This window comes from Scyliorhinus torazame, chromosome 12 (assembly GCF_047496885.1).
Source record: "Scyliorhinus torazame isolate Kashiwa2021f chromosome 12, sScyTor2.1, whole genome shotgun sequence".
NCBI lineage: Eukaryota > Metazoa > Chordata > Chondrichthyes > Carcharhiniformes > Scyliorhinidae > Scyliorhinus > Scyliorhinus torazame.
Genome location: NC_092718.1, coordinates 82,656,215 through 82,681,033, shown reverse-complemented (window position 1 = coordinate 82,681,033; position 24,819 = coordinate 82,656,215). Strand labels below are relative to the sequence as shown.

At 50.6% G+C, this 24,819-nt stretch overlaps 1 protein-coding gene across 2 annotated transcripts in view; it reads left to right on the top strand.

Annotated features, from left to right (window-relative positions):
* Positions 1-23,486, top strand: part of LOC140386521 (V-set and immunoglobulin domain-containing protein 10-like) — a 73,807-nt gene extending 50,321 nt beyond the window's left edge. For both annotated transcript variants that reach the window (XM_072468927.1, XM_072468926.1), the window contains exons 12-13: positions 16,392-16,493; positions 17,706-23,486. In XM_072468927.1, coding sequence (XP_072325028.1) covers positions 16,392-16,493; positions 17,706-17,774 — 171 coding nt within the window. In that variant the 3' untranslated portion in view covers positions 17,775-23,486. The remainder of the gene's footprint in view (positions 1-16,391; positions 16,494-17,705) is intronic.
* Positions 23,487-24,819: the final 1,333 nt, after the last annotated feature.

Genomic DNA, 24,819 nt, shown 5'->3' with positions numbered 1-24,819 from the left:
TCCAAGTCATTAATGAAAATCACAAACAGCAGAGGACCCAGAACTGATCCCTGCGATACACCACTGGTAACTGGGATCCAGGCTGAATATTTGCCATCCACCACCACTCTCTGACTTCTATCGGTTAGCCAGTTTGTTATCCAACTGGCCAAATTTCCCACTATCCCATGCCTCCTTACTTTGTGCAGAAGCCTACCATGGGGAACTTTATCAAATGCCTTACTAAAATCCATGTACACTACATCCACTGCTTTACCTTCATCCACATGCTTGGTCACCTCCTCAAAGAATTCAATAAGATTTGTAAGGCAAGACCTACCCCTCACAAATCCGTGCTGACTATCCCTAATCAAGCAGTGTCTTTCCAGATGCTCAGAAATCCTATCCTTCAGTACCCTTTCCATTACTTTGCCTACCACCGAAGTAAGACTAACTGGCCTGTAATTCCCAGGGTTATCCCTAGTTCCTTTTTTGAACAGGGGCACGACATTCGTCACTCTCCAATCCCCTGGTACCACCCCTGTTGACAGTGAGGACGAAAAGATAATTGCCAACGGCTCTAAAATTTCATCTCTTGCTTCCCATAGAATCCTTGGATATATCCCGTCAGGCCCGGGGGACTTGTCTATCCTCAAGTTTTTCAAAATGCCCAACACATCTTCCTTCCTAATAAGTATTTCCTCGAGCTTACCAATCTGTTTCACACTGTCCTCTCCAACAATATCGCCCCTCTCATTTGTAAATACAGAAGAAAAGTACTCATTCAAGACCACGCCTATCTCTTCAGACTCAATACACCATCTCCCGCTACTGTCCTTGATCGGACCTACCCTCACTCTAGTCATTCTCATATTTCTCACATATGTGTAAAAGGCCTTGGGGTTTTCCTTGATCCTCCCCGCCAAAGATTGTTCATGCCCTCTCTTAGCTCTCCTAATCCCTTTCTTCAGTTCCCTCCTGGCTATCTTGTATCCCTCCAATGCCCTGTCTGAACCTTGTTTCCTCAGCCTTACATAAGTCACCTTTTTCCTCTTAACAAGATATTCAACCTCTCTTGTCAACCATGGTTCCCTCACTCGACCATCTCTTCCCTGCCTGACAGGGACATACATATCAAGGACACGTAGCACCTGTTCCTTGAACAAGTTCCACATTTCACTTGTGTCCTTCCCTGCCAGCCTATGTTCCCAACTTATGCACTTCAATTCTTGTCTGACAACATCATATTTACCCTTCCCCCAATTGTAAACCTTGCCCTGTTGCACGTACCTATCCCTCTCCATTACTAAAGTGAAAGTCACAGAATTGTGGTCACTATCTCCAAAATGCTCCCCCACTAACAAATCTATCACTTGCCCTGGTTCATTACCCAGTACTAAATCCAATATTGCCCCTCCTCTGGTTGGACAATCTACATACTGTGTTAGAAAAGCTTCCTGGACACACTGCACAAACACCACCCCATCCAAACTATTTGATCTAAAGAGTTTCCACTCAATATTTGGGAAGTTAAAGTCGCCCATGACTACTACCCTATGACTTCTGCACCTTTCCAAAATCTGTTTCCCAATCTGTTCCTCCACATCTCTGCTACTATTGGGGGGCCTATAGAAAACTCCTAACAAGGTGACTGCTCCTTTCCTATTTCTGACTTCAACCCATACTACCTCAATAGGGTGATACTCCTCGAACTGCCTTTCTGCAGCTGTTATACTATCTCTAATTAATAATGCCACCCCCCCACCTCTTTTACCACCCTCCCTAATCTTATTGAAACATCTATAACCAGGGACCTCCAACAACCATTTCTGCCCCTCTTCTATCCAAGTTTCCGTGATGGCCACCACATCGTAGTCCCAAGTACCGATCCATGCCTTAAGTTCACCCACCTTATTCCTGATGCTTCTTGCATTGAAGTATACACACTTCAACCCATCTCCGTGCCTGCAAATACTCTCCTTTGTCAGTGTTCCCTTCACCAGTGCCTCATTACATGCTTTGGCGTCCTGAATATCGGCTACCTTAGTTGCTGGACTACAAATCCGGTTCCCATTCCCCTGCCAAATTAGTTTAAACCCTCCCGAAGAGTACTAGCAAACCTCCCTCCCAGGATATTGGTGCCCCTCTGGTTCAGATGCAACCCGTCCTGCTTGTACAGGTCCCACCTTCCCCAGAATGCGCTCCAATTATCCAAATACCTGAAGCCCTCCCTCCTACACCATTCCTGCAGCCACGTGTTCAACTGCACTCTCTCCCTATTCCTAGCCTCGCTATCACGTGGCACCGGCAACAAACCAGAGATGACAACTCTGTCTGTCCTGGCTTTCAACTTCCAGCCTAACTCCCTAAACTTGTTTATTACCTCCACACCCCTTTTCCTACCTATGTCGTTGGTACCAATGTGCACCACGACTTCTGGCTGCTCCCCCTCCCCCTTAAGGATCCTGAAGACACGATCCGAGACATCCCTGGCCCTGGCACCTGGGAGGCAACATACCTTCCGGGAGTCTCGCTCGCGACCACAGAATCTCCTATCTATTCCCCTAACCATTGAATCTCCTACAACTATTGCTTTTCTATTCTCCCCCCTTCCCTTCTGAGCCCCAGAGCCAGACTCAGTGCCAGAGACCTGGCCGCTAGGGCCTTCCCCCGGTAGGTCATCCCCCCCAACAGCATCCAAAACGGTATACTTGTTTTGAAGGGGAACGGCCACGAGGGATCCCTGCACTGTCTGCCTGTTTGTTTTTTTTCCCCTGACTGTAACCCAGCTATTCTTGTCCTGTACCTTGGGTGTGGTTACCTCCCTGTAACTCTTCTCAATCACCCCCTCTGCCTCCCGGATGATCCGAAGTTCATCCAGCTTCAGCTCCAGTTCCCTAACACGGTCTTTGAGGAGCTGAAGTTGGGTGCACTTCCCGCAGGTATAGTCAGTGGGGACACCGGTGGTATCCCTCACCACCCACATCCTACAGGAGGAGCATGCAACTGGCCTAGCCTCCATCACCTCTTACCTTACAGAATATAGCTGCTGTGTGGACTATCTAGATCTCCGCCCTCCGACTCTGCTCCCAGTCAGCTACACTTCCTGTAAACTCCTGGCTCTCTTCGCACTCTTTGCGGAAATGTCAGAAACCAAATGAAAGGAGCACCTTACTCCCTCCTCACCTAACTCCCTCGGTCACCAAACTCTCACTATCGCACTCAAAAAGCACCAAATTCAGCACTCAGTGCAGATTGCGGGTTTTAACAAAGTGGAAGAACCGGGTGACCCCCGGGTGGCAGAGGCTGTCGTAGAGGGTCCGGAGTCGGTCAACTTGTACACTGGCACAAGTGCCACGGGACAGGGCATCAGGAGGCTAATTGAGCTTCCTGGGACGATACAAGATCTCATAATTATAGGTGGAGAGCTCGATACTCCACCGTAAGATCTTATCATTCTTAATTTTGCCCCGCTGTGCATTGTCAAACATGAAGGCTACCGACCGTTGATCAGTGAGGAGGGTGAATCTCCTGCCGGCCAGGTAATGCCTCCAATGCCGCACAGCTTCGACGATGGCTTGGGCTTCCTTCTCGATGGAGGAATGGCAGATTTCTGAGGCGCGGAGGGTGCGTGAAAAGAAAGCCACGGGTCTGCCCACCTGATTGAGGGTGGCAGCCAGAGCTACGTCTGATGCATCGATCTCGACCTGGAAGGGGAGGGACTCATTGATTGCGTGCATCGTCGCTCTGGCGATGTCTGCTTTGATGCGACTGAAAGTCTGACGGGCCTCTGCCAATAGGGGAAAAACCGTGGACTGGATTAGTGGGTGGGCCTTGCCGCATAATTGGGGACCCACTGGGCGGAATAAGAAAAGAAGCCCAGGCAACGTTTCAGGGTCTTGGGGCAGTGGGGGAGGGGAAACTCCATGAGGGGGCGCATGCGTTCGGGATCTAGGCCTATGACTCCATCAAGCACTACGTAGCCGAGGATGGCTAGGCGATCGGTGCTAAACACGCATTTGTCCTTGCTATAGGTTAAGTTAAGCATTTTTGCGGTATGGAGGAATTTGCGGAGGTTGGTTCTGATGAACGGTTACTGTAATGCTGTACCCTTGTTATCATGTAAGGTGATGTCCCCTTTAAGACCGGGCTTGGAACCCTGGGGACTCCGCCTCTGGCTCTGCCCATCTGTGAGCCGTATATAAGGGGCTGCCTCATGGGCTGTGTAGCAGTCAGCACTTGTCTCAGCTCTAACATAGTTCTTAGTCTAATAAAGCCTTCTTTACAGTTTAATCTCTAAGCTTCGTTATTGAGGGTACCTCAATTTATTAGACTAAACTAGATTCAGGATGTACGCAGGCCTAAAACCAGAGAAGCTCAATCTGGAAGCACGAAGACCGGAGGCAAAGGAAATGGTAAATCGGATCGGCCAATATCGAGTCTTTTCCACGGTCGACCTCAAATCCGCCTACCACCAGCTCCCCATCTGACAAAAAGACCGCCCCTATACTGCCTTCGAAGCAGCCGGCCGGCTCTTCCACTTCCTCAGGGTCCCCTTCGGTGTCACAAATGGGGTCTCCGTCTTTCAAAGGGCGATGGACCAAATGGTGGACCAGTAAGACCGCCCACTCATAAAGACCACCATATTTCCCCTCTCGGCTGAGGCTCGATTGGCCTTTAACCGCATCAAGGCCGATATCACCAAGGCCGCTATGCGCGCAGTGGACAAAACCATCCCTTTCCAGGTAGAGAGCGATGCATCAGACATCGCCCTGGCTGCTACCCTCAATCAGGAACGCAGACCAGTAGCGTTCTTCTCCCGAACCCTCACCGCGTCCGAGATTCGACACTCTGCAGTCGAAAAGGAGGCACAAGCCATCGTGGAGGCTGTACGGCGCTGGAGACACTACCTCGCCGGTAGGAGGTTCACCCTCGTCACCGACCAACGGTCGGTAGCCTATATGTTCGATAACATGCAACGGAGCAAAATAAAAACGATAAAATTTTGAGGTGGAGGATCGAACTCTCCACCTACACGTACGATATCAAGTATCGTCCAGGGGAGCTCAACGAGCCCCCAGATGCCCTGTCCCACGGCACGTGCGCGAGGACCGCCTGCAAGCCATCCACAATGACCTCTGCCACCCGGGGGTTATCCGGCTCGTCCACTTTATCAAGTCCCGCAACCTACCTTACTCAACCAAGGAGGTCAAGGCCATGACCAGTGCCTGCCAGATCTGTGCGAAGTGCAAACTGCACTTCTACCAGCCAGACAAGGCTCGGCTCGTGAAGGCCTCGGGGCCCTTTGAGCGACTGAACGTGGACTTCAAGGGGTCCCTCCCATCCACCAATCATAATGCCTATTTCCTCACCGTTATCGATGAGTTCTCCCGCTTCCCATTTGCCATTCCCTGCCCCGATATGACCTCAGCCACCGTGATTAAGGCACTGCACAGCATCTTCACCCTGTTCGGTTTCCCCACTTATATCCACAGCAACCGGGGTACATCGTTCATGAGCGATGAACTGCGTCAGTATCTGCTCAGCAAAGGCATCGCCTCGAGCAGAACGACCAGTTATAACCCGTGGGGAAACGGGCAGATGGAGAGGGAGAACGCGACAGTGTGGAAGGCTGTCCTTCTGGCCCTACGGTCGAGACGTCACCCAACTACCCGCTGGCAGGAGGTCCTGCCCGATGCCCTACACTCCATTAGGTCGCTTCTCTGCACGGCCACGAATGAGACCCCTCTCAACCGATTGTTTGTCTTCCCCAGGAAGTCTACCTCCGGGGTCTCGCTTCCACCTTGGCTGACGGCTCCGGGACCTGTTCTTCTCCGGAGGCACACGAGGAGCCATAAAATGGACTCCCTGGTCGAGAAGGTCCGATTACTACACGCCAACCCCAGTTACGCCTACGTCGAGTACCCCAACGGCAGGCAAGATATGGTTTCCCACTGGGACCTGGCACCCGCTGGTTCCCCCACGAAAGACGCCCCTTCCCGTGCCGCTCCCCTGCAGGATCTGGCACCCCCTACAACACACCCCCTTCCGGCCCCATGCCCCGTTGGTGAGCACCTACCGCGCGCGCCCCCTAGCACCCCCCTTCTACACACCCCGCCGGCGCCGGCACCGCTACCCCCGGCCCCACCTATTTCCCCTGCACCCTGTTCCCCTACCCCGACCCGGATCAAGGCTCCGACCGCCATGCTCCCGGACGTACCCTCAACTAAGACGTCCGTGTCCGCCGCACCACCGCCCGAGCTGAGGAGGTCGATAAGGACGATCAGGCCACCGAGACGAATGGATTTATGATGGCACTTCACCCCTGCCGGACTCTTTTTAAACAGGGGGTGAATGTGATGAATGGCTACTGTAATACTGTACCCTTGGTATCATGTAAGGTGATGTCCCCTTTAAGACCGGGCTTGGAACCTTGGGGGACTCCGCCTCTGGCTCCGCCCATCTGGGAGCCGTATATAACGGGCCGCCTTGTGGGCGGCGTAGCTGTTAGCACACGTCTCGGCACCAGTCTAGTTCTTAGTTTATTAAAGCCTTCTTCACCATTTACACTAGAAGCGTCGTTATTGAGGGTACAACAATGTTGTGATCTTGCTGGTCCTGGCCGCAGATGGTGACATTGTCGAGGTACGGGAACATGGCCCGCAGACCGTACCGGTCAACCATTCGGTCCATCTCCCGTTGGAAGACCGAGATCCCATTTGTGACACCAAAGGGAACCCTTAGAAAGTGGTAGAGCCGCCCATCTGCTTCGAATGCAGCGTACTTGCGGTCGTCCGGACGAATGGGGAGCTGGTGGTAGGCTGATTGAAGGTCTACTGTGAAGAAAACCTTGTACTGCGCTATCTGGTTGACCATTTCAGATATGCGGGGGAGAGGGTACGCGTCGAGCTGCGAATACCTGTTGATGGTCTGACTGTAGTCTATGACCATCCTACGTTTCTCCCCGGTCTTTACAACCACCACTTGAGCTCTCCAGGGGCTGTTGCTGGCCTCGATAATGCCTTCCTTTCGTAACCGTTGGACTTTCGACCTAATGAAGGTCCGGTCCTGGGCACTGTACCGTCTGCTCCTGGTGGCGATGGTTTTGCAATCGGGGGTAAGGTTTGCAAACAGGGAAGGCGGGTCGACGTTGAGGGTCGCGAGGCCGCAGACAGTGACGGAGGGTATGAGGCCGCCGAATTTGAACGTTAAACTTTGCAGGTTACATTGGAAGTCCAGTCCCAGTAGTGTGGCAGCGCAGAGATGGGGGAGGACGTAGATCGGACGTTATTGAACTCCACGCCCTGGACCGTGAGGTTGGCTATGCAGTACCCCCGGATCTCCACAGAGTGGGGCCCAGCGGGCAGGGGGACCTTTTGTTTAATCGGGTGTACAGCGAGGGAGCAGTGTCTTACCGTATTGGGATGGATGAAGCTCTCCGTGCTCCCAGAGTCGATCAAGCAGGATGCCTTGTGCCCGTTGATGAGTACCGACGTCGTAACGGTTGAAAGCGTTCGGGGCCGAGACTGGTCCAGTGTCACGGAGGCAAGTTGTGGCAGAAGCTGAGAGATCTCGTCGGGCGATACACGGCCACCCGAGTCGGGGTCCTGAGACGTCATCCAAAATGGCTGCCCCCATGAATCGCACATGGCTTGTGAGGAGAGGCATGGCAGCGGGCCCGGTTCGCCTGTGGAGACAGCGGCGGCCGACCGGGCCTGGCATACTGCCACGAGGTGCAGCCCTTGCAGATTGTGGATTGGGCCGGCAGCGTTGCCGGGGGTGTTTGTTTTGCCCGCAAAAATAGCATTGGGCCTCCCCCCGGGGTTTCCTGGCTGCCGCACTGCACAAGCTTGTGGGGAATTTAGGGATGCTTTGGAATCGGTCGCGGGTGGGGTCCACCCTGTCCATGCGGGTACCGCGCGGTCGGGAACGTAGGCCTGGGCCTTGCGGGAGGCTACATCTAGGGAGTGCGCAAGTTTCCGTGCTTCTTTAAGCCCTAGCGTGTCGTTTTCCAGCAGTCGCTGGCGGATTTTAGAGGACCGCATGCCCGCAACAAAAGCATCCTGTATTAAGAGTTTGGTGTGGTCATTGGCTGAGACTTGTGGACAGTTACAGTTTCTACCTAACACTAACAATGCGCGGTAAAAATCGTGCTGTGATTCCCCTGGGATCTGCCGTCTGGTAGCTAATAGATGCCGAGTGTATACCTGATTCACTGCGGACGTAGTGCTCTTTTAACAAAGTCATTGCGTCCTCGAAACCGCCCGCGTCTTCGATAAGCACGTAGATTTCAGGGCTCAACATTGAGTGGAGGACTTGCATTTTCTGTTCCCCCATGGGGGTAGTCGGGGCTGTCCTGATGTACCCGTTGAAACATGCCAGCCAATGTTTAAAAGTTGCTGCTGCATTTGCCACGTGGGGGTTGATTTGTAGACACTCTGGCTTGATGTGGAGAGCGGCCATTCTTCAATTTTTTTCATTAAATTGATGCACGATCAATCACTACTGAAGCGAGATTGTAGTCCAATTGAAGGCTTTAATGAAGAAGTAGTTACCCCAGCAGTTCCGGTACAGAATGACTGCTGTGGGTGAAACACAGACTCTTATGCTCTGCCTGCTGGGCGGAACCAGCAGGCAGGGTCCACCACTCATATTGCAATACAAGATAAATCCCACCTAAGTACCGCGATACCCCAAATATAGTCTACCACACCCCCTCCCCACATATCCCCTTCCCTCCTCCCCATATCCCCCAAATCCCCCCTTCCCCCATATTCCTCCTTTCCCCATATCCCCTTCCCCATATCCCCTTCCCCCATATCCCCCCTTCCCCCATATCTCCCTATATCCCCATATCCCCCTTCCCCTATATCCCCCTTCCCCATATACCCCCTTCCCCATTTCCCTCTATCACCCCTTCCCCCATATTCCCCTTCTCCGATATCCCTCTTCCCCCATATCCCCCCTCCCCATATCCCCCTTCCCCAAATCCCCCCTCCCCCCATATCCTCTTCCGCCATATCCCCCTTCCCCATATCCCCTTCCACCCCTTCCGCCATATCCCCCCTTCCCCCATATCCCCCTTCTCCGATATCCCTCTTCCCCATATCCCCCTTCCCCCATATCCCCCTTCTCTGATATCCCTCTTCCCCCATATCCCCCTTCCCCCATATCCCCCCTCCCCCCATATCCCCTTCTCCAAAACCCCCCTCCCCCCATAGCCCCTTCCCCTATATCACCACTTCCCCATATCCCCCTTCCACCATATCCCCCCTTCACCCATATCCCCCTTCCCCCATATCCCCCTTCTCCTCCGACCGCCCGGGTCCTCGGGACCCACCGATCTGTGGGCGGGCCTGTGCCGTTGGGGCACTCTTTCCCTCCGCGCCGGCTGCTGTCAACTACCGCTATGGCCGGCGTGGAGAAGAACCACCTTGCGCATGCGCTGGGATGACACCTGCACACGCTGGCGCTCCTGCGCATGCGCCAACTAGCGCCGGCCAGCAGAGGCCCTTCGGCGCCGGTTGGCACGGTGCCAAGCCCTTCCGCACCGGCTGGTGCGGCGCCAACCCCGCCGGCCTAGTCCCTGAAGGTGCGGAGGATTCTGCACCTTCCTGGCGGCCCAACGCCGGAGTGGTTCACGCCTCTCCTCGATGCCGGTACGGCCCACCCCGCCGGGTCGGGAAGAATCCCGTCCAGGAACTGTGCACAGTGCTCCAAGTGTGGTTTAAGCAAGGGATTTGGAGACAGGAACTGTGCACAGTGCTCCCAGTGTGGTCTAGCCAAGGGTGTAGGCATCCTGCCTTGTGTATCCCTTAATTTTTTGTTGTTATCTTGGTTGTTATACCTTTTGTATCAGGATGATCACTGAACACCCCCCTGGCAGAAATGCAGTTTGGTTTGGCTTCTGGAGACCCCCGGTACCAGTGCTATTTGGTCTGGCCCAGTGATGATATATTTTCATGGACTTGGCTGGCAGCTAGGTGTGGTGATGTGCATCAATGTAAATGCATGTAGGCTAGCTAGGCACTAGTGGGAGCACCAGTGACATCACACACACACACTCAACCAATAGACCAGTTAGATAGGACATGACCAATGGACATTCACGATGCACACGGAGGTGACACCACCAAAGGGGGGCATTGCACCAACCCATATATAAAGGACACCACACACATGATCTGCCTCTTTCCAGTGGAGACAGTCAGGGTTGATTCAATATTACAACCACCACGTGGATTGCAGCAGCTGGTTAGTCAGTCTGGGTAGCTGTAGTAGGATTAGCAGTAGTGTCGAACCCGAGTAATAGAAGTGTAAATAGTTTAATAAACGTGTTGAGGTTATCTCCACGTCTGAACCTTCCTTTGTCAAGTGCACCACAAGGAAGCCGCTTATGTTACACCGAGAACATAACAAATCACTAAGGATACTTTGATTTCCCGGGACGTGACTGGCTCTCGATGATGCTTGGTGCTGGTGTTCTGGAATGTTCTGCCAAACTCAAACAAGCTCCATTTTGTTGAATGAAGTTCACTTTTGATTAAGAGGCTTGGAGAGCCACAGATCTGCAGCGGGATTCTCACTTCTGGGGGGCGAATTCCCCACGCCGGCGGGAGAACCCCATGCGCGAGATCACGTCGGCCCTTCGGCGCATGCATGAACTCGCGCTGTCTCTTTGGCGGTGGATGGAGCGGCGCCAAACCCTCCGGCGTCAACAGCCCCCGAAAGTGCGGAATTCTCCGCACCTTCGGGGGCTAGGTGGACGCCGGAGGGTTTGGCGCCGCTCCATCCACCGCCAAAGAGACAGCGCGAGTTCATGCATGCGCCGAAGGGCCGACGTGATCTCGCGCATGCGCGGAACCGCCGGCGTGGTTCCGTGTATGTGCAGACCAGCCGATGTATTTGGCGCATGCGCGGGGGGTTCTCTTTTCCGCGCTGGCCATGCTGGAGCCCGACAGGGGCCGGCGCGGAAGAAAGAAGTGCCCCCACGGAACAGGCCCGCCCACAGATTGGTGGGCCCCGTTCGTGAGCCAGCGCTCCATGGGGGCCCCCCGGGGTCGGATCCCCCCGCGCCCCCCCCAAGGACCCCCCCCCCCCCCCCCCCCGCCGACTTACCTGCCAGGTCCCGCCATGTGGCACCATATGTAACCCACGCTGGCAGGACTGGCCAAATACAGACGGCTGCTAGGTCCATTGGGACCCGGAGAATTGCCGGGGGGGCCGCTACCAATGGCCCCCGACTATTGTGGCGTGAGTCGCACCCCCGCCCGACAAACTGCGCCGGAGAATACGGCAGCCGGCGTTGGGGCGGCGGGATTCGCGTCGCCCCCCGGGGATTCTCCGACCCGGCGGGGGGTCGGAGAATCCCTCCCCTGATCTCTCTCTCTCTCTGCCTCCTGATGACCTCTCTAAGGTCCTGAAGAAAAGTCTTTCTCTCTATCCACAGCCAATTAAATGTGCAGGAAGATTCAGAACGGCACCAGGCAGGCTGGATTAGCTGAAAACCTCCTTTTAAAATCTGATGAATGGAGAATTTTAATCTTACCTCAGTGAGGCAAATAATTGTGAGTTCTGACTGCATGCACATAAGCAGCACGGTAGCACAGTGGTTAGCACAGTTGCTTCTCAGCTCCAGGGTCCCAGGTTCGATTTCCGGCTTGGGTCACTGTCTGTGCGGAGTCTGCAGCTCCTCCCCGTGTGTGCGTGGGTTTCCTCCCAGAGTCCAAAGATGTGCAGGTTAGCTGGATTGGCCATGATAAATTGCCCTCAGTGTCCAAAAAGGTTAGGTGGGGTTACTGGGTTACGCGGATAGTTTAGAAGTGTGGGCTTAAATGGTGTGCTCTTTCCAAGAGCCGGTGCAGACTCGATGCACTGAATGGCCTCATTCTGCACTGTAAATTCCATGAAAATTCTATGAAAATATCAGAAGATCCAATCCAACTGGGGGTTTTCAACACTCGCAACCTGAGAAGGTAGCTGACTACAAAGACTTCAACATCAGCAATAAGGACACATATTCTAACCCCTATCCTTTTACCCCTTTCCCTTCCTCTGTGCATATGTCTTGTGTGTGTTTCGGTAGAAGGTGGGATGGTCAAAGGGAAAAGTAATAGGTTAGCAGGCTGTTATTCTTGTTTAGTTATTGCATACTTTAACTCTTCTCTTGTTATAAATAAACAGTTTTTGTGTTTTACGTCCTAAACTGGTGCCTGTAAGCTATTGGAGCAGTCGAGGGCCAAAGATCTAAAAGCACTTTATAAGTATTATTGGTTAATTGAATTATGTTGGGATTCCGGGGCCAGTGGGGCTGGAATTGACCGCACCCTAGCCCAGGGTGTCATAGCATAAATTGGGGGGCTCAAGTCCAGGATACGGAGCATCAGATAGGGAATTTGGTTCACAAAATACATTGTAAAGAGACTCCAGGTGTGAGGTGATAAAACAGGATGGTTCTGGCAGCTGCCACGCATTTTCTCCAGGTGGAGGTTATTTGGAGGGGTTCCGCAAAGGCCAGCAAATCGAATTGGCAGGTAAATTAAAACTGGTTACACCAGCTAGAGCAAAGAAGGCAGAGGTATTTGAAGCAAATGCTAAACATTTAAATTTGATGGAGGTGCTAGGTGCACAGGGGCCCCGACGGGAGAGTGCAGCATCAGAAACGTCTTCTGATGGGGGAATGGAGCTGGAGGGGCTTTGGTTGTGGTGACAGCGTGAAAGGGAATTTTAAAAAATGGAGGTGGAAATAAACAGAGAGGAAAAAGAAAATGAGAGAAAAGAAAGAGAAAGAGAGAAAAGAACAAAAAAGGGAGATAGATTCAAGCTTAGGGTACTAGAAATGAGGGGGAAAGGACCAGAGTGTAGAGGGGAACTTAGTCCTAGAATGGAACTCTATGGGGCAATATGTTTAAGTTTATGCAGGCTCTCCCAAAATTTGAAGAGAAGGAAGTAGAGGCGTTCTTTCGGGATTTTGAGAAAATAGCAACTCAAATGGAGTGGCCAAAAGGCAAGTGGACATTATCCCTGCAGATTAAGTTGATGGGGCAGACGCAAGAAGTTTACGCTACCTTGTCAGAGTAGGAGTCGGTAAGCATTATGAGATGGTAAAGAAGACTATTCTAGATGCGTACAAATTGGTTTCTGAGGCACATAGGCACAAATTTTGGAACTTAGGGAGACAGACGTATGCAGAATGAATGAATATTGCTTGTCACAAGTAGGCTTCAAATGAAGTTACTGTGAAAAGCCCCTAGTCGCCACATTCCGGCGCCTGTTCGGGGAGGCTGGTACGGGAGGCTGTAAGGATCCTCATGTTTAAACCTTGCTTTCCCTCTTTAAACCTTGCTTTCCTTGTGTAATTCCTTTATTTTCTGTTCTGCTGGCTTCTACGTATCCCAGCCTTTATTTGTAAACCCCAGCATAAAGTGCTATTTGGATTGGTCCAAGAACACCTCCCCCTAAACAATGTGCTGTTTGGTATGGTTCAGTGATGTCACAGTTTTATGGATTTGGCTGGTGGCCAATCGTGGCTTTACATTCCTAGGACTTAGCAGTTCCTCGATGCGGATTGGTCCGGATTGTTCGGGAAGTCTCCTTGCTGTGTGGCTCTGTCTGCGTGGGTTTCAGTCTCATCTGAATCCAGGAGCTGAGCAGAACTCTGTTAAATGTCTCTGCCAGGAAGGGTGGAACTCTCTCTCTGATATCCCAGCTGGAGCTCCCTCCAGGTAAACAGAGCAGCTGGTGAGTATTTAAAGCCTCAAGGCAGGGCTGTGTGGGAACTTCCCAGATTCCTCTCCCTGGAAGGTTTACCAGATCTCTCTAAGGCCTTGTGAAAGCAGCTGCTCTGATACTCTGTTTAACTGACACAAGCTGTTGTTCCAGCTAGAAGATCCAAACCAGCTGGTGGTTTCAACACTTTGCAACCTGAGAAGATAGCCAACTGCAGAGACTACAACCTCTGCAGCAAAGATACTCATCTCTCATCCCCATATAATCTCCCCGTTATTCCAGTGGATGATGGGGGAGGACATGGGCTCTGTTGAGGATGTGAAGGCAAAGTGGGCGGAGGAGCTGGGTCTGCTCTTGGAGGAGGAGGTTTGGAGTGCGGCACTGAGGAGGGTGAACTCGACCTCACCCTGTGCGAAGCTGAGTTTCATCCAGCTAAAAGCGTTGTTCCGAGCACACCTTAAGAAAACTGGAAAGAATGGATTTTTTGAGGGTCTGGATGATAGATGCGATGGGTGTATGGGGGGGCCTAGCACATCAGGCACACATGTGGCCGTGCTCAAAGCTGGCAGACTTCTGGAGGTCTTTTTTTCAGACTATGTCAGCAAGGTTGGAGCCTTGCCCATTGGTGGCAATTTTTGGGGTTTTGGTTGCGCCGAAGCTCCGGACGGGGGCGGGCACAGACATCCTGGCCTTTGCCTCACTGATGGTTAGGAAGACGGATCCTCATGAGCTGGAGGTTGATTACACCGCCAAGCGCCTCTGCGTGGCTGGGTGACTTGATGGAGCTTTTATACCTCAAGAAGGTTAAGTTTACCGTGAGAGGGTCAGTGGAAGGGTTTTGCCGCATATGATGGGCATTTATAATGTAGTTTAATGAGCTGGTCACTGTTTTGTTAGGGAGGGGAAGGAACAGGAAGGGTGAGGGGGGGGGACTTAGTAACTAAACTTTACTGTTGTAAGGGAATGGGGTGCGGGAGGAGACTTTTTAATTGTTATTCTGTGTTTTTGTAGGTTTTGCATTAAAATTGTTAAATTTTAATAAAAATATTTCCCACAAAAAAGTTATCTCCCCATTATTTTAATCCTTCCCTACCCCTCTGTGTGTGTGTGTGGGGGGGGGGGGGGGGGCAGTGTGTGGAGGGTGCAACAGTGAAGGAGGGTAATAATCAGATTAGCAGACTGCTGTTCTATTCTCACCATTACATGTTTATCTGTTCTCTTGTTAGAAATAAAGTTTTTTTTGTGTTTTACTTAAAATCTGGTGCCTGTAAGTCATAGTCAAAGAGGTTTAGAGCATGAAAACAGACTCACTGCGCACAGAGCCCCAAATGTGGTCTCACAAAGGGATATGTGCAGCACACCTCAATACTGACCTTCCGACAGCGCAGTGCTCCCTCAGTACTGACTCTCTGACAGTGCAGCGCTCCCTCAGTACTGACCCTCTGGCAGTGCAGCACTCCCTCAGTACTGACTCTCTGACAGTGCAGCGCTCCCTCAGTACTGACCCTCTGACAGTGCAGCACTCCCTCAGTACTGACTCTCTGACAGTGCAGCGCTCCCTCAGTACTGACCCTCTGACAGTGCAGCATTCCCTTAGTACTGACCCTCTGACAGTGCAGCACTCCCTCAGTACTGACTCTCTGACAGTGCAGCACTCCCTCAGTACTGACTCTCTGACAGTGCAGCGCTCCCTCAGTACTGACCCTCTGACAGTGCAGCACTCCCTCAGTACTGACCCTCTGACAGTGCAGCACTCCCTCAGTACTGACTCTCTGACAGTGCAGCGCTCCCTCAGTACTGACCCTCTGACAATGCAGCACTCCCTCAGTACAGACCCTCTGACAGTGCAGCGCTCCCTCAGTACTGACTCTGACAGTTCAGCTCTCCCTCAGTACAGACCCTCTGACAGTGCAGCACTCCCTCAGTACTGACTCTCTGACAGTTCAGCACTCCCTCAGTACTGACTCTCCAACAGTGCAGCACTCCCTCAGTACTGACCCTCTGGCAGTTCAGTGCTCCCTCAGTACTGACCCTCTGACAGTTCAGTGCTCCCTCAGTACTGACCCTCTGACAGTGCAGCACTCCCTCAGTACTGACCCTCTGACAGTTCAGTGCTCCCTCAGTACTGACCCTCCGACAGTGCAGTGCTCCCTCAGTACTGACCTTCCGACAGCGCAGTGCTCCCTCAGTACTGACCCTCTGACAGTGCAGCACTCCATCAGTACTGAGCCCCTGATAGCAGCACTCCCTCAGTACTGACCCTCCGACAGCGCAGTGCTCCCTCAGTACTGACCCTATCTGTATGTGCATAGCGTGCCTTTGTGTGTTTGTATGTGTTTCTGTGCATTTGTGTCCGTGTGTTTGCGTTTGGCTCAATGTGTGTGTATCTGTGTTTTGTCTGTCTCTGAATGTGTGTAAATGTTTGTGTGAGCCTGTGTGTGGGTAAGGTACTGAGTGAGTGAGTGAGTGAAAGTATGAGTGATGTGAGTCTCTCTGTGCATGTCTGTGTCATCGTGAGTGGGTGTGAGTATGAGTGTGAGTATGAGTGTGTCTGTGAGAGTGAGTGTGTGTGAGAGAGAGAGTATCTATGTGTATGGACCTGAGAGAGGCCTCGGTATCTCCACGTGTCTGGTGTTGGCAGTTTAATCCCAGGCTGCGTTTATTGGATGTCCTCCCTGTTGTAGATGCCATACAACCTGACTTTGCCTTTGGAAGGACTCAAGAATGAAGGTGCCCTGCAACCCATCACAGGTGGAATGGAAGGCATACCCAGCCGGGTTAAACAGGTAGGTTCATTGTGCGCCCCTTGTGTGGTCTGTTTGGATTTTACTCCCCCTTTCTCTCTCCCTTGCCAGTGAGGGGGGGATGTCTGCCCATTCAGTTTCCCAGTCTGGTTACGTTTCTCCTATCCGCCCCTTCCTCCGCCGGCCCCACTTGCTGATCTGTCAGTGAGGCTGCCTCTCATTTGAAGTGGGGTGCATGTAATAAAGGGGAAAACACGGAAGCCAATTTGTGCGCAGCACGATCCCCCATTCAGAAATTATATTTTGAGCCAGATGATTTTTTTTTTAGTGAATTTGGTTGAGGCATAAAAATTGGCCCCGACACACCAGGGAGAACCGCCCCCCCCCCCTCCCACAGTGGCTATGGGATCTTTTCCAGCACCAAGTATGTTTTCAGTGCATAGATCTGAAGGCCGGTTATGTAAGAATAGGAGGAAACCCATCCAGCCTCTCCAATCTGAAAGTTGTGGCCAAACCGTGACCGTAAACATTCACTCCCTCCACCACTGATGCACAGTGGCAGCCGTGTGTACCTTCTACAAGGTGCAGGAACTCACCGAGGCTCCTTCGGCAGCACCTTCCAAACCCACGACCACTACCATCTAGAAGGCCAAGAGCAGCAGATACCTGGGAACCCCACCACCTGGAGGTTCCCCTCCGAGTCACTTCCCACCCTGACTTGGAAATATATCGGCCATTCATTCACTATCACTGGGTCAAAACCCTGCAACTCCCTCCCTAACAGCACTGTGGGTGTACCTACACCACATGGAATGCAGCGGCTCACCACCACCTTCTGAAGGGCCAATTAGGGATGGGCAATAAATGCTGGGCCCAGCCAGCGAAGCCCACATCTCGGTAATGAATTGATGATACTATAGTTTAAACTCCCCCCACCCTCCCTCCAACCCCACCCCTCCCAACCCTTTGATGATTTGTCCTGCTATCTCCAAACACACTGTTTAATGGGCCGTATGTGTGACTCTGTGTTGAATTTTGGGGAATCTATTTCATCAGATTAGGCGGGAAGTGATTTATGGGATGTCTTACCCACAGGTGTGTCAGAGCTGGTTTGGTGACAGGGTGGGTTCGGGATGGAATAGAAGCAAATGGAATTGATGGTCTGAAAGCCTGATATTTGCTCTCGAAGCCCCATCCACCCCATGGATGAGTTTCCCTGTTTCCCATTTTCTGCTCCCCTCTCTTTTCCTTCAGGCAGACGAGGAGCGAGAAACAGCAACAAACTGCAACTGCATCAAACTCCGACATTGCACCATGGTGTGACACCAGCAGGCAGTGTGACACCAGCAGACAACAGTGTGACACCAGCAGAAAACAGTGTGACACTGGCACAAAACAGTGTGACACCAGCAGACAACAGGGAAATAACTATGTGAAACTGGCAGACAAAAGTATGACACCAGCAGACAAGTGTGACACTGGCAGACAACAGTGTGACACCAGCAGATAGTATGAAACCAACATAAACAGTGCAACACCAGCAGACAACAGGCAGGTGACAGTGTGATACCAGCAGACCACAGGCAGACAACAGTGTGACATTGGCAGATGACAGTGTGACACCGGCAGACAGTCAGCAGGCTACAGGAAGACAACAGCATGACACCAGCAGACAGTATGAAACTAACAGACAACAGTATTACACCAGCAGACAACAGTGTTACACCAGCAGACAACAGTGTGACACCGGCAGAAAATAGTGTGATACCAGCAGACAACAGTCAGACAGCAGTGAGACACCGGCAGACAAAAGACAGATAACAGGCAGGCGACAGTGTGACACCAGCAGACAACTTTGTGACACCGGCGGACGACAGTGTGCCACTGGCAGACAACAGGCAGGCGGCAGTGTGATGAATGTATAAATTTCAAATATATTGCATTATTTGTATTTGGCGCAGTAAGTGTTAAAGCCTGGGTTAGTGTGTGTGTGACTGCTGCAATCATGTTTTTAAAGAAATCCCAGTTTGAAAGACAACAAAGCTTTTGGGAGTAGGGGGTGTAATTATGCCATCATAAAAAGCTTGGGCGATTGGATTTGGATTAAGGGGATTCCCTGTGGAGTTAATTAGCTTTCAGCTTGGTATGGTGATGTGGTTGCTGGATGGAGCTAAGTTACCAGGCATTTTACAGGGAAAGCAGGTCAGTGGAGTTCTAGATGGTGCAGTGAACAGAAGTCAGACATTTTGCTCTCTGCAGTTCAGTGTTACAGTGGATTGAGAGTTGAGATGGTGGGCTGGATTCTCCGCAGCCCCGCGCCGAAATCGGGGGGGGGGGCTCTAATTTTTGTGTCTGCCTCCACGGTCCGAGTCTGTCATGGTGCTTGGCGCGGCCGCTGGAGGCCACCGGCGTGCTCATGTGCGGACTCAAAAACGGAAACGCGGGGACCCGTATCCACAGCTAAAGCTGCGTGAATTACTCCGGGTCTCTGCTAGCTCCCTGAAGGTGAGTGAATTAGCTCCCACTTATTCCCAGGAATGGCCAGAGTAAAACTCCAGCGTTTCTACGCTGGAGTGAGGACATAGTTCCATTTTGGGAGAATCCAGATTGGTTTTTCTTGTTTGAGTGGGAATAAAGTTGGCAGTTAAGGGTATTTTATTCACTATTGAGTGATATTGTTTAAGGGGTAATTGTAAGCTATTTTCTGGTGTGAGGTTAAAGATATTTTAATACTGTGTTCATAATAAAGTTTGTTTTAATATATCATATCCCTATTTCTTCGTTGAATCACGCCTGGAGCGAAGAATCCTTTCCTCACAGTCTTACAAAATTAAAAAAAATACTTGGGTTTCTATCCAGTATCCTAGACACTTTAGGGGTCTGGTCTGGGATCATAATAAAATTGGGGGCTCTTTGCTGGGATCTTATCGTATAATTCCTTGTTTGGCTTTGGATTATTGAATTTAAAGACAGTGAATGTGTGGGGACCAGTTACTTTATTTGGGATTTTGAAGTTTAAATAGGAAGAGACTGAAGATGGTTCTTTCAGTTGCAAAGGTTTTCCTGAGTGTGGAAGAGGTCACTCTGGCTGGTTTACAAAGGGAGACTAAAGCAAAAGTTTTGGGATTGGCAGAAAAGCTGCAGTTAACTTTATCTGAAGGGGTGAGGGGTAAGAGATAATGCAGACAATAGTTCAGCATTCAAATTTGCCAGAGATACAGCCTGAATCATTAGAATTAACTAATTACAAATAAAACAGTTATAAAGCAGGAAAAAGAGGGCACATTTTAAAAGGGAATGGAAATGAGGAAGCTTGGTGTAGCAAATGGAAAGATTGGCAAAGGAAGGAGAGGATAAGGAAAAAGAGAGATTGGCAATGGCAGAAGCAAAGGAAAAAGAGAAAATGTGAACTTCACAAAATTAAAATGAATGCGAGGGAGTTGGAAACGAAAAGAAAATGTCAACTTAAACTGTTGGGAGTTAAACGCAGTACTTGAGGAAGATCTAGAGGAAGGATAAACACTTCCGAATCAAAAGCTTAGGAGGGATATTCAAGCACTGACAAAGTTTGATGAGAAAGATGTGGAAACGTTTTTATCTCATTTGAGAAAGTGACTAAACAATTAAATTGGCCAAAGACCTTCTGGGTAGTGTTGGTTCAATCAAGGTTGGTAGGTACGGCTAGTGAAGTGTTTGCATCGCTATCTGAGGAGGTATCTAGGGATTATGGTGAAATGAGAAAAAACATATTAAGTGCATATGAACTAGTGTCAGAAGCTTGTAGAATCACAGAATCCCTACAGTGCAGAAGGAGGCCAATTTGGCCCATCTAGTCTGCACTGACCCTCGAAAGGAGCACTCCATCCAAGCACACCTCCCTGCCCTATCTCAATAATCTCTTAACCCAACCTCCACACCTCTGGATACTAAGGGGCAATTTAGCATGGCCAGTCCACCTAACCTGCACATCTTTGGACTACGGGAGTAATCGGGAGCACCCGTAGGAAACCCACGCAAACTCCACACAGACAGTGACCCAAGACTGGAATTGAACAGGGGTCCCTGGTGCTGTGAGGCAGCAATGCTAACCACTGTGCCACCATTATGCCCCAGCGGTGAAAGGAATAGTGTGCTACTATGTAACGTAAGGTTAGAGAGTCTGGTGAAAAGTGGTGAAATGGTGGTAGGAGTAATAGACAAATTTCCTTTTCCAGGGGTACAATTTATCCTGGGTAATGGCGTGGCTGGATCACAGATGGGAGTGCAGCCTACTGTGGTTGAAAAGCCAGCGGAAAGTCAAACAACGGAGGTGTTGCAAGAAAGATATCCTGGAGTGTTTCCTGATTGTGTAGTGGCAAGATCACACAGCCATAGGTTGAAACAGGAGGAAGAGGACTTGAGGAGTACCAATAGGGAGGCTGAAGTTCAGTTGTCAGAAACCATGGGCGAAATTCTCCCCAAACGGCGCGATGTCCGCCGACTGGCGCCCAAAACGGCGCCAATCAGACGGGCGTCGCGCCGCCCCAAAGGTGCGGAATGCTCCGCATCTTTGGGGGCCGAGCCCCAACATTGAGGGGCTAGGCCGACGCAGGAGGGATTTCCGCCCCGCCAGCTGGCGGAAACGGCCTTTGTTGCCCCGCCAGCTGGCGCGGAAATGACATGTTGGGGTGGCGCATGCGCGGGAGCGTCAGCGGCCGCTGAACGTTTCCCGCGCATGCGCAGTGGAGGGAGTCTCTTCCGCCATTGTGGAGACCGTGGCGGAGGCGGAAGGGAGTGCCCCCACGGCATGGGCCCGCCCGCGGATCGGTGGGCCCCGATCGCGGGCCAGGCCACCGTGGGGGCACCCCCCGAGGTCAGATCGCCCCGCGCCCCCCCCAGGACCCCGCCCACGCCGCCTTGTCCCGCCGTTCAAAAGGTGGTTTGATCCACGCCGGCGGGACAGGCAATTTATCGGCGGAACCTCGGCCCATCCGGGCCGGAGAATCCAGCGGGGGGGCCCGCCAACCGGCGCGGCCCAATTTCCGCCCCTGCCGAATATCCGGTACCGGAGACTTCGGCAACCGGCGGGGGCAGGATTCACGGCAGCCCCCGGCGATTCTCCAACCCGGCGGGGGGTCGGAGAATGACGCCCCATATTTGATCAGATGATTGATAAGGAACAAGAGGTGATGGTGGATGAAGTGGATACCTTTATTCCAAGAAAGTTGGTTGAATTACAGCAGAAAGATTCAGAGATAAAGCAGTTGTAACAGATAGTATGTATGGAAATAGCATCTGAGTGTATACCAGAGTCTTATTTCATTCAAAATAATGTATTCATGAGAAAATGGATGATGGTAATGCATGAGATGCCAATAGAGGGTAATTTAGGAGTAAGGAAAACTCAAGCAAAATTACAAAAAACATTTTTATTGACCGGGACTGCATAAGGATGTAGATGAATTTTGTCGCACTTGTCACATGTCAGGTAATAGGGAAACCTCGAGCAGTAATCAAACCAGCAGCTGCAATACCCATTCCAGCATTTAAGAAACCTTTTACTAGGGTCCTAATTGATTGTGTGGGCCCCCTACCTAAAATGAAAAAGTGAGAATCCAGTATCTGTTGACCACAATGGATGTGGTCACTAGATTTCCAGAGGCAATTCCATTAAGAGACATTACAACTAAGAGGGTTATAGAGGTGTTAACCTCAGCTTTTCAGTCCGCGCTAATGCACTGTGGTTTGACCGGGAAAGCCCCTGGGGAGTTGATTTGTTTTTCAGCTTGGGGGGATGAAACTATTTCTGGATGGAGCTAAGAGATTCAGGGAGCCATTTTGAGAAGGCTTTGGAGAAGAGTTGAGTTAGAGGCTGGTTTAGCACAGGGCTAAATCGCTGGCTTTGAAAGCAGACCAAGGCAGGCCAGCAGCATGGTTCAATTCCCGTACCAGGATCCCGAACAGGCACCAGAACGTGGCAACTAGGGGCTTTTCACAGTAACTTCATTTTTTTGAAGCCTACTTGTGACAATAAGCGATTTTCATTTTTCATTTTCAAGTCTGATCTGTCTGACACTGAGTCCACAATTCTATCCCAGTAGAATAGTTATAAAAATAGCAATACTATTTAAAGCAGAGCAGCCTTGTCTGAGGACAAGAAAGAAGCTGATCCAAACCAGTTGGAGCAGCTTCTTAAAGATCTTCAGCCAGAGTCTGCAGGGGTTTTAACAACAGGAGCCCAAATCTATTCTTTAAAGCAAGTGAAGTTAAAGAGTTTAATATTGTATTCAGAATAAAGTTTTGTTTAAAAAATACCAAATCCCTATTTCTTCGTGCAATCACTCCTGGAGCGAATCATTCTTTTCCGCGCAGTCCCAAGTCCAACAGCGTGGGTTCAATTCCGCCTTCTCAACCTTGCACCTCAGTAAGGTGTGGTGATCCAGCGGAAAGTCAAACAACTGGTGAACCAGGGGAGCAATTAAGGTATCTTAAAAAGCTTGGACGAATAGAATTTTGTTTTGATTACAAGGATTCGCTGAGTTAGTTAGATTTAAGCTTGGTAAGATGGTGTTATTGGAGGGAGTTATCAGGCATTTTACAGGGAAAGCAGGTCAGTGGAGTTCAACATGAAGCTCAGAACACAAGTCAAGCTGTTTGCTCTCTGCAGTTCAGTGAAATGATATGTCTGCAGCCAGAAGAGCAGTATGGTTGGAAGGTAAACAAAAACCAGCTGAAACAGCACTAAAGACAGAAAGCCAGAGTTCCTGCTCGAGTCTGACAGGAGTCAGATCATGCCTTTAAAGCAGTGTCAAAAGATCTCTCTTTCTCAAAAAACATCTCCATAAAGCAAGTATTCCTGAGTGTCATTGGTATTTAATACTGGATTGAGAACTGAAATGTTTTTTGTTGTTTGAGTGGTAAAGATAGCAGTTAGGGGTTATTGTGTCACTGTATTGATTAACATTGTTTAAGGGGTAATTGTAAGCTATCTTTTGGTGTTATGTGAAATATAGTTCAATACTGTGTTCACAATAAAGTTTGTATTAATAAACCATACCCCTATTTCTTTGTGAAATCACTCTTGGAGCGAGGTATCCTTTCCTCAGTCTGACAAAATTAAAATAAAATATTGGTGTTACTGACTGTTGGGGTCTCGGCTGGGATTGTAATAGACAGAGGACAGAATGACACCTGCATCTAACCCCATGCTGTACCTGTCCTGGGAGTGTTTGATGGGGACAGTGTAGAGGGAGCTTTACTCTGTACCTAACCCCGTGCTGTACCTGTCCTGGGAGTGTTTGATGGGGACAGTGTAGAGGGAGCTTTACTCTGCATCTAACCCCATGCTGTACCTGTCCTGGGAATTTTGATGGGGACAGTGTAGAGGGAGCTTCACTCTGTATCTAACCCCATGCTGTACCTGTCCTGGGAGTGTTTGAATGGAACAGTGTAGAGGGAGCTTTACTCTGTATCTAACCCCGTGCTGTACCTGTCCTGGGAGCATTTGATGGGGATAGTATAGAGGGAGCTTTACTCTGTATCTAACCCCGTGTTGTGCCAGTCCTGGGAGTGTTTGATGGGGACAGTGTAGAGGGAGATTTACTCTGTATCTAATCCCGTGCTGTACCTGTCCTGGGAGTGTTTGATGGAAAGTGTAGAGGGAGCTTTACTCTGTATCTAACCCCTTGCTGTGCCCGTCCAGGGAGTGTTTGACGGGGATAGTATAGAGGGAGCTTTACTCTGTATCTAACCCAGTGCTGTACCTATCCTGGGAGTGTTTGATGAGACTGTGAGAGGGAGCTTTACGCTGTATCTGTCCTGTGAGTGATGGGGATAGTATAGAGGGAGCTTTACTCTGTATCGATCCCCATGCTGTATCTGTCCTGGGAGTGTTTGATGGGGCCAGTGTAGAGGGAGCATTACTCTGTATCTAACCCCGTGCTGTACCTGTCCTGGGAGTGTTTGATGGGGACAGTGTAGAATAGCTTTACACTGTATCTAACCCTGTGCTGTACCTGTCCTGGAAGTTTTTGATGGAAAGTGTAGAGGGAGCTTTACTCTGTATCTAACCCCGTGCTGTACCTGTCCTGAGAGTGTTTGATGGAAAGTGTAGAGGGAGCTTTACTCTGTATCTATCCCAGTGTTGTGCCTGACCTGGAAGTGTTTGATGGTGAGTGTAGTGGGAGTTTTATTTCATTCTCAAACAAACCTCAGAGCTGAATATTCAGACAAAAAACAAGACGAGAAACAGACCGAGAGTTGATTTGTACAAAAGCTGATCATTTATGTTTTTGAAAAAATTATACACATTGCACATGTAGAAATGGATGGTTGTGACTGGTTTATATTTAATTGCATTCATTAAATGATTTATTTGTCCACGGATTCA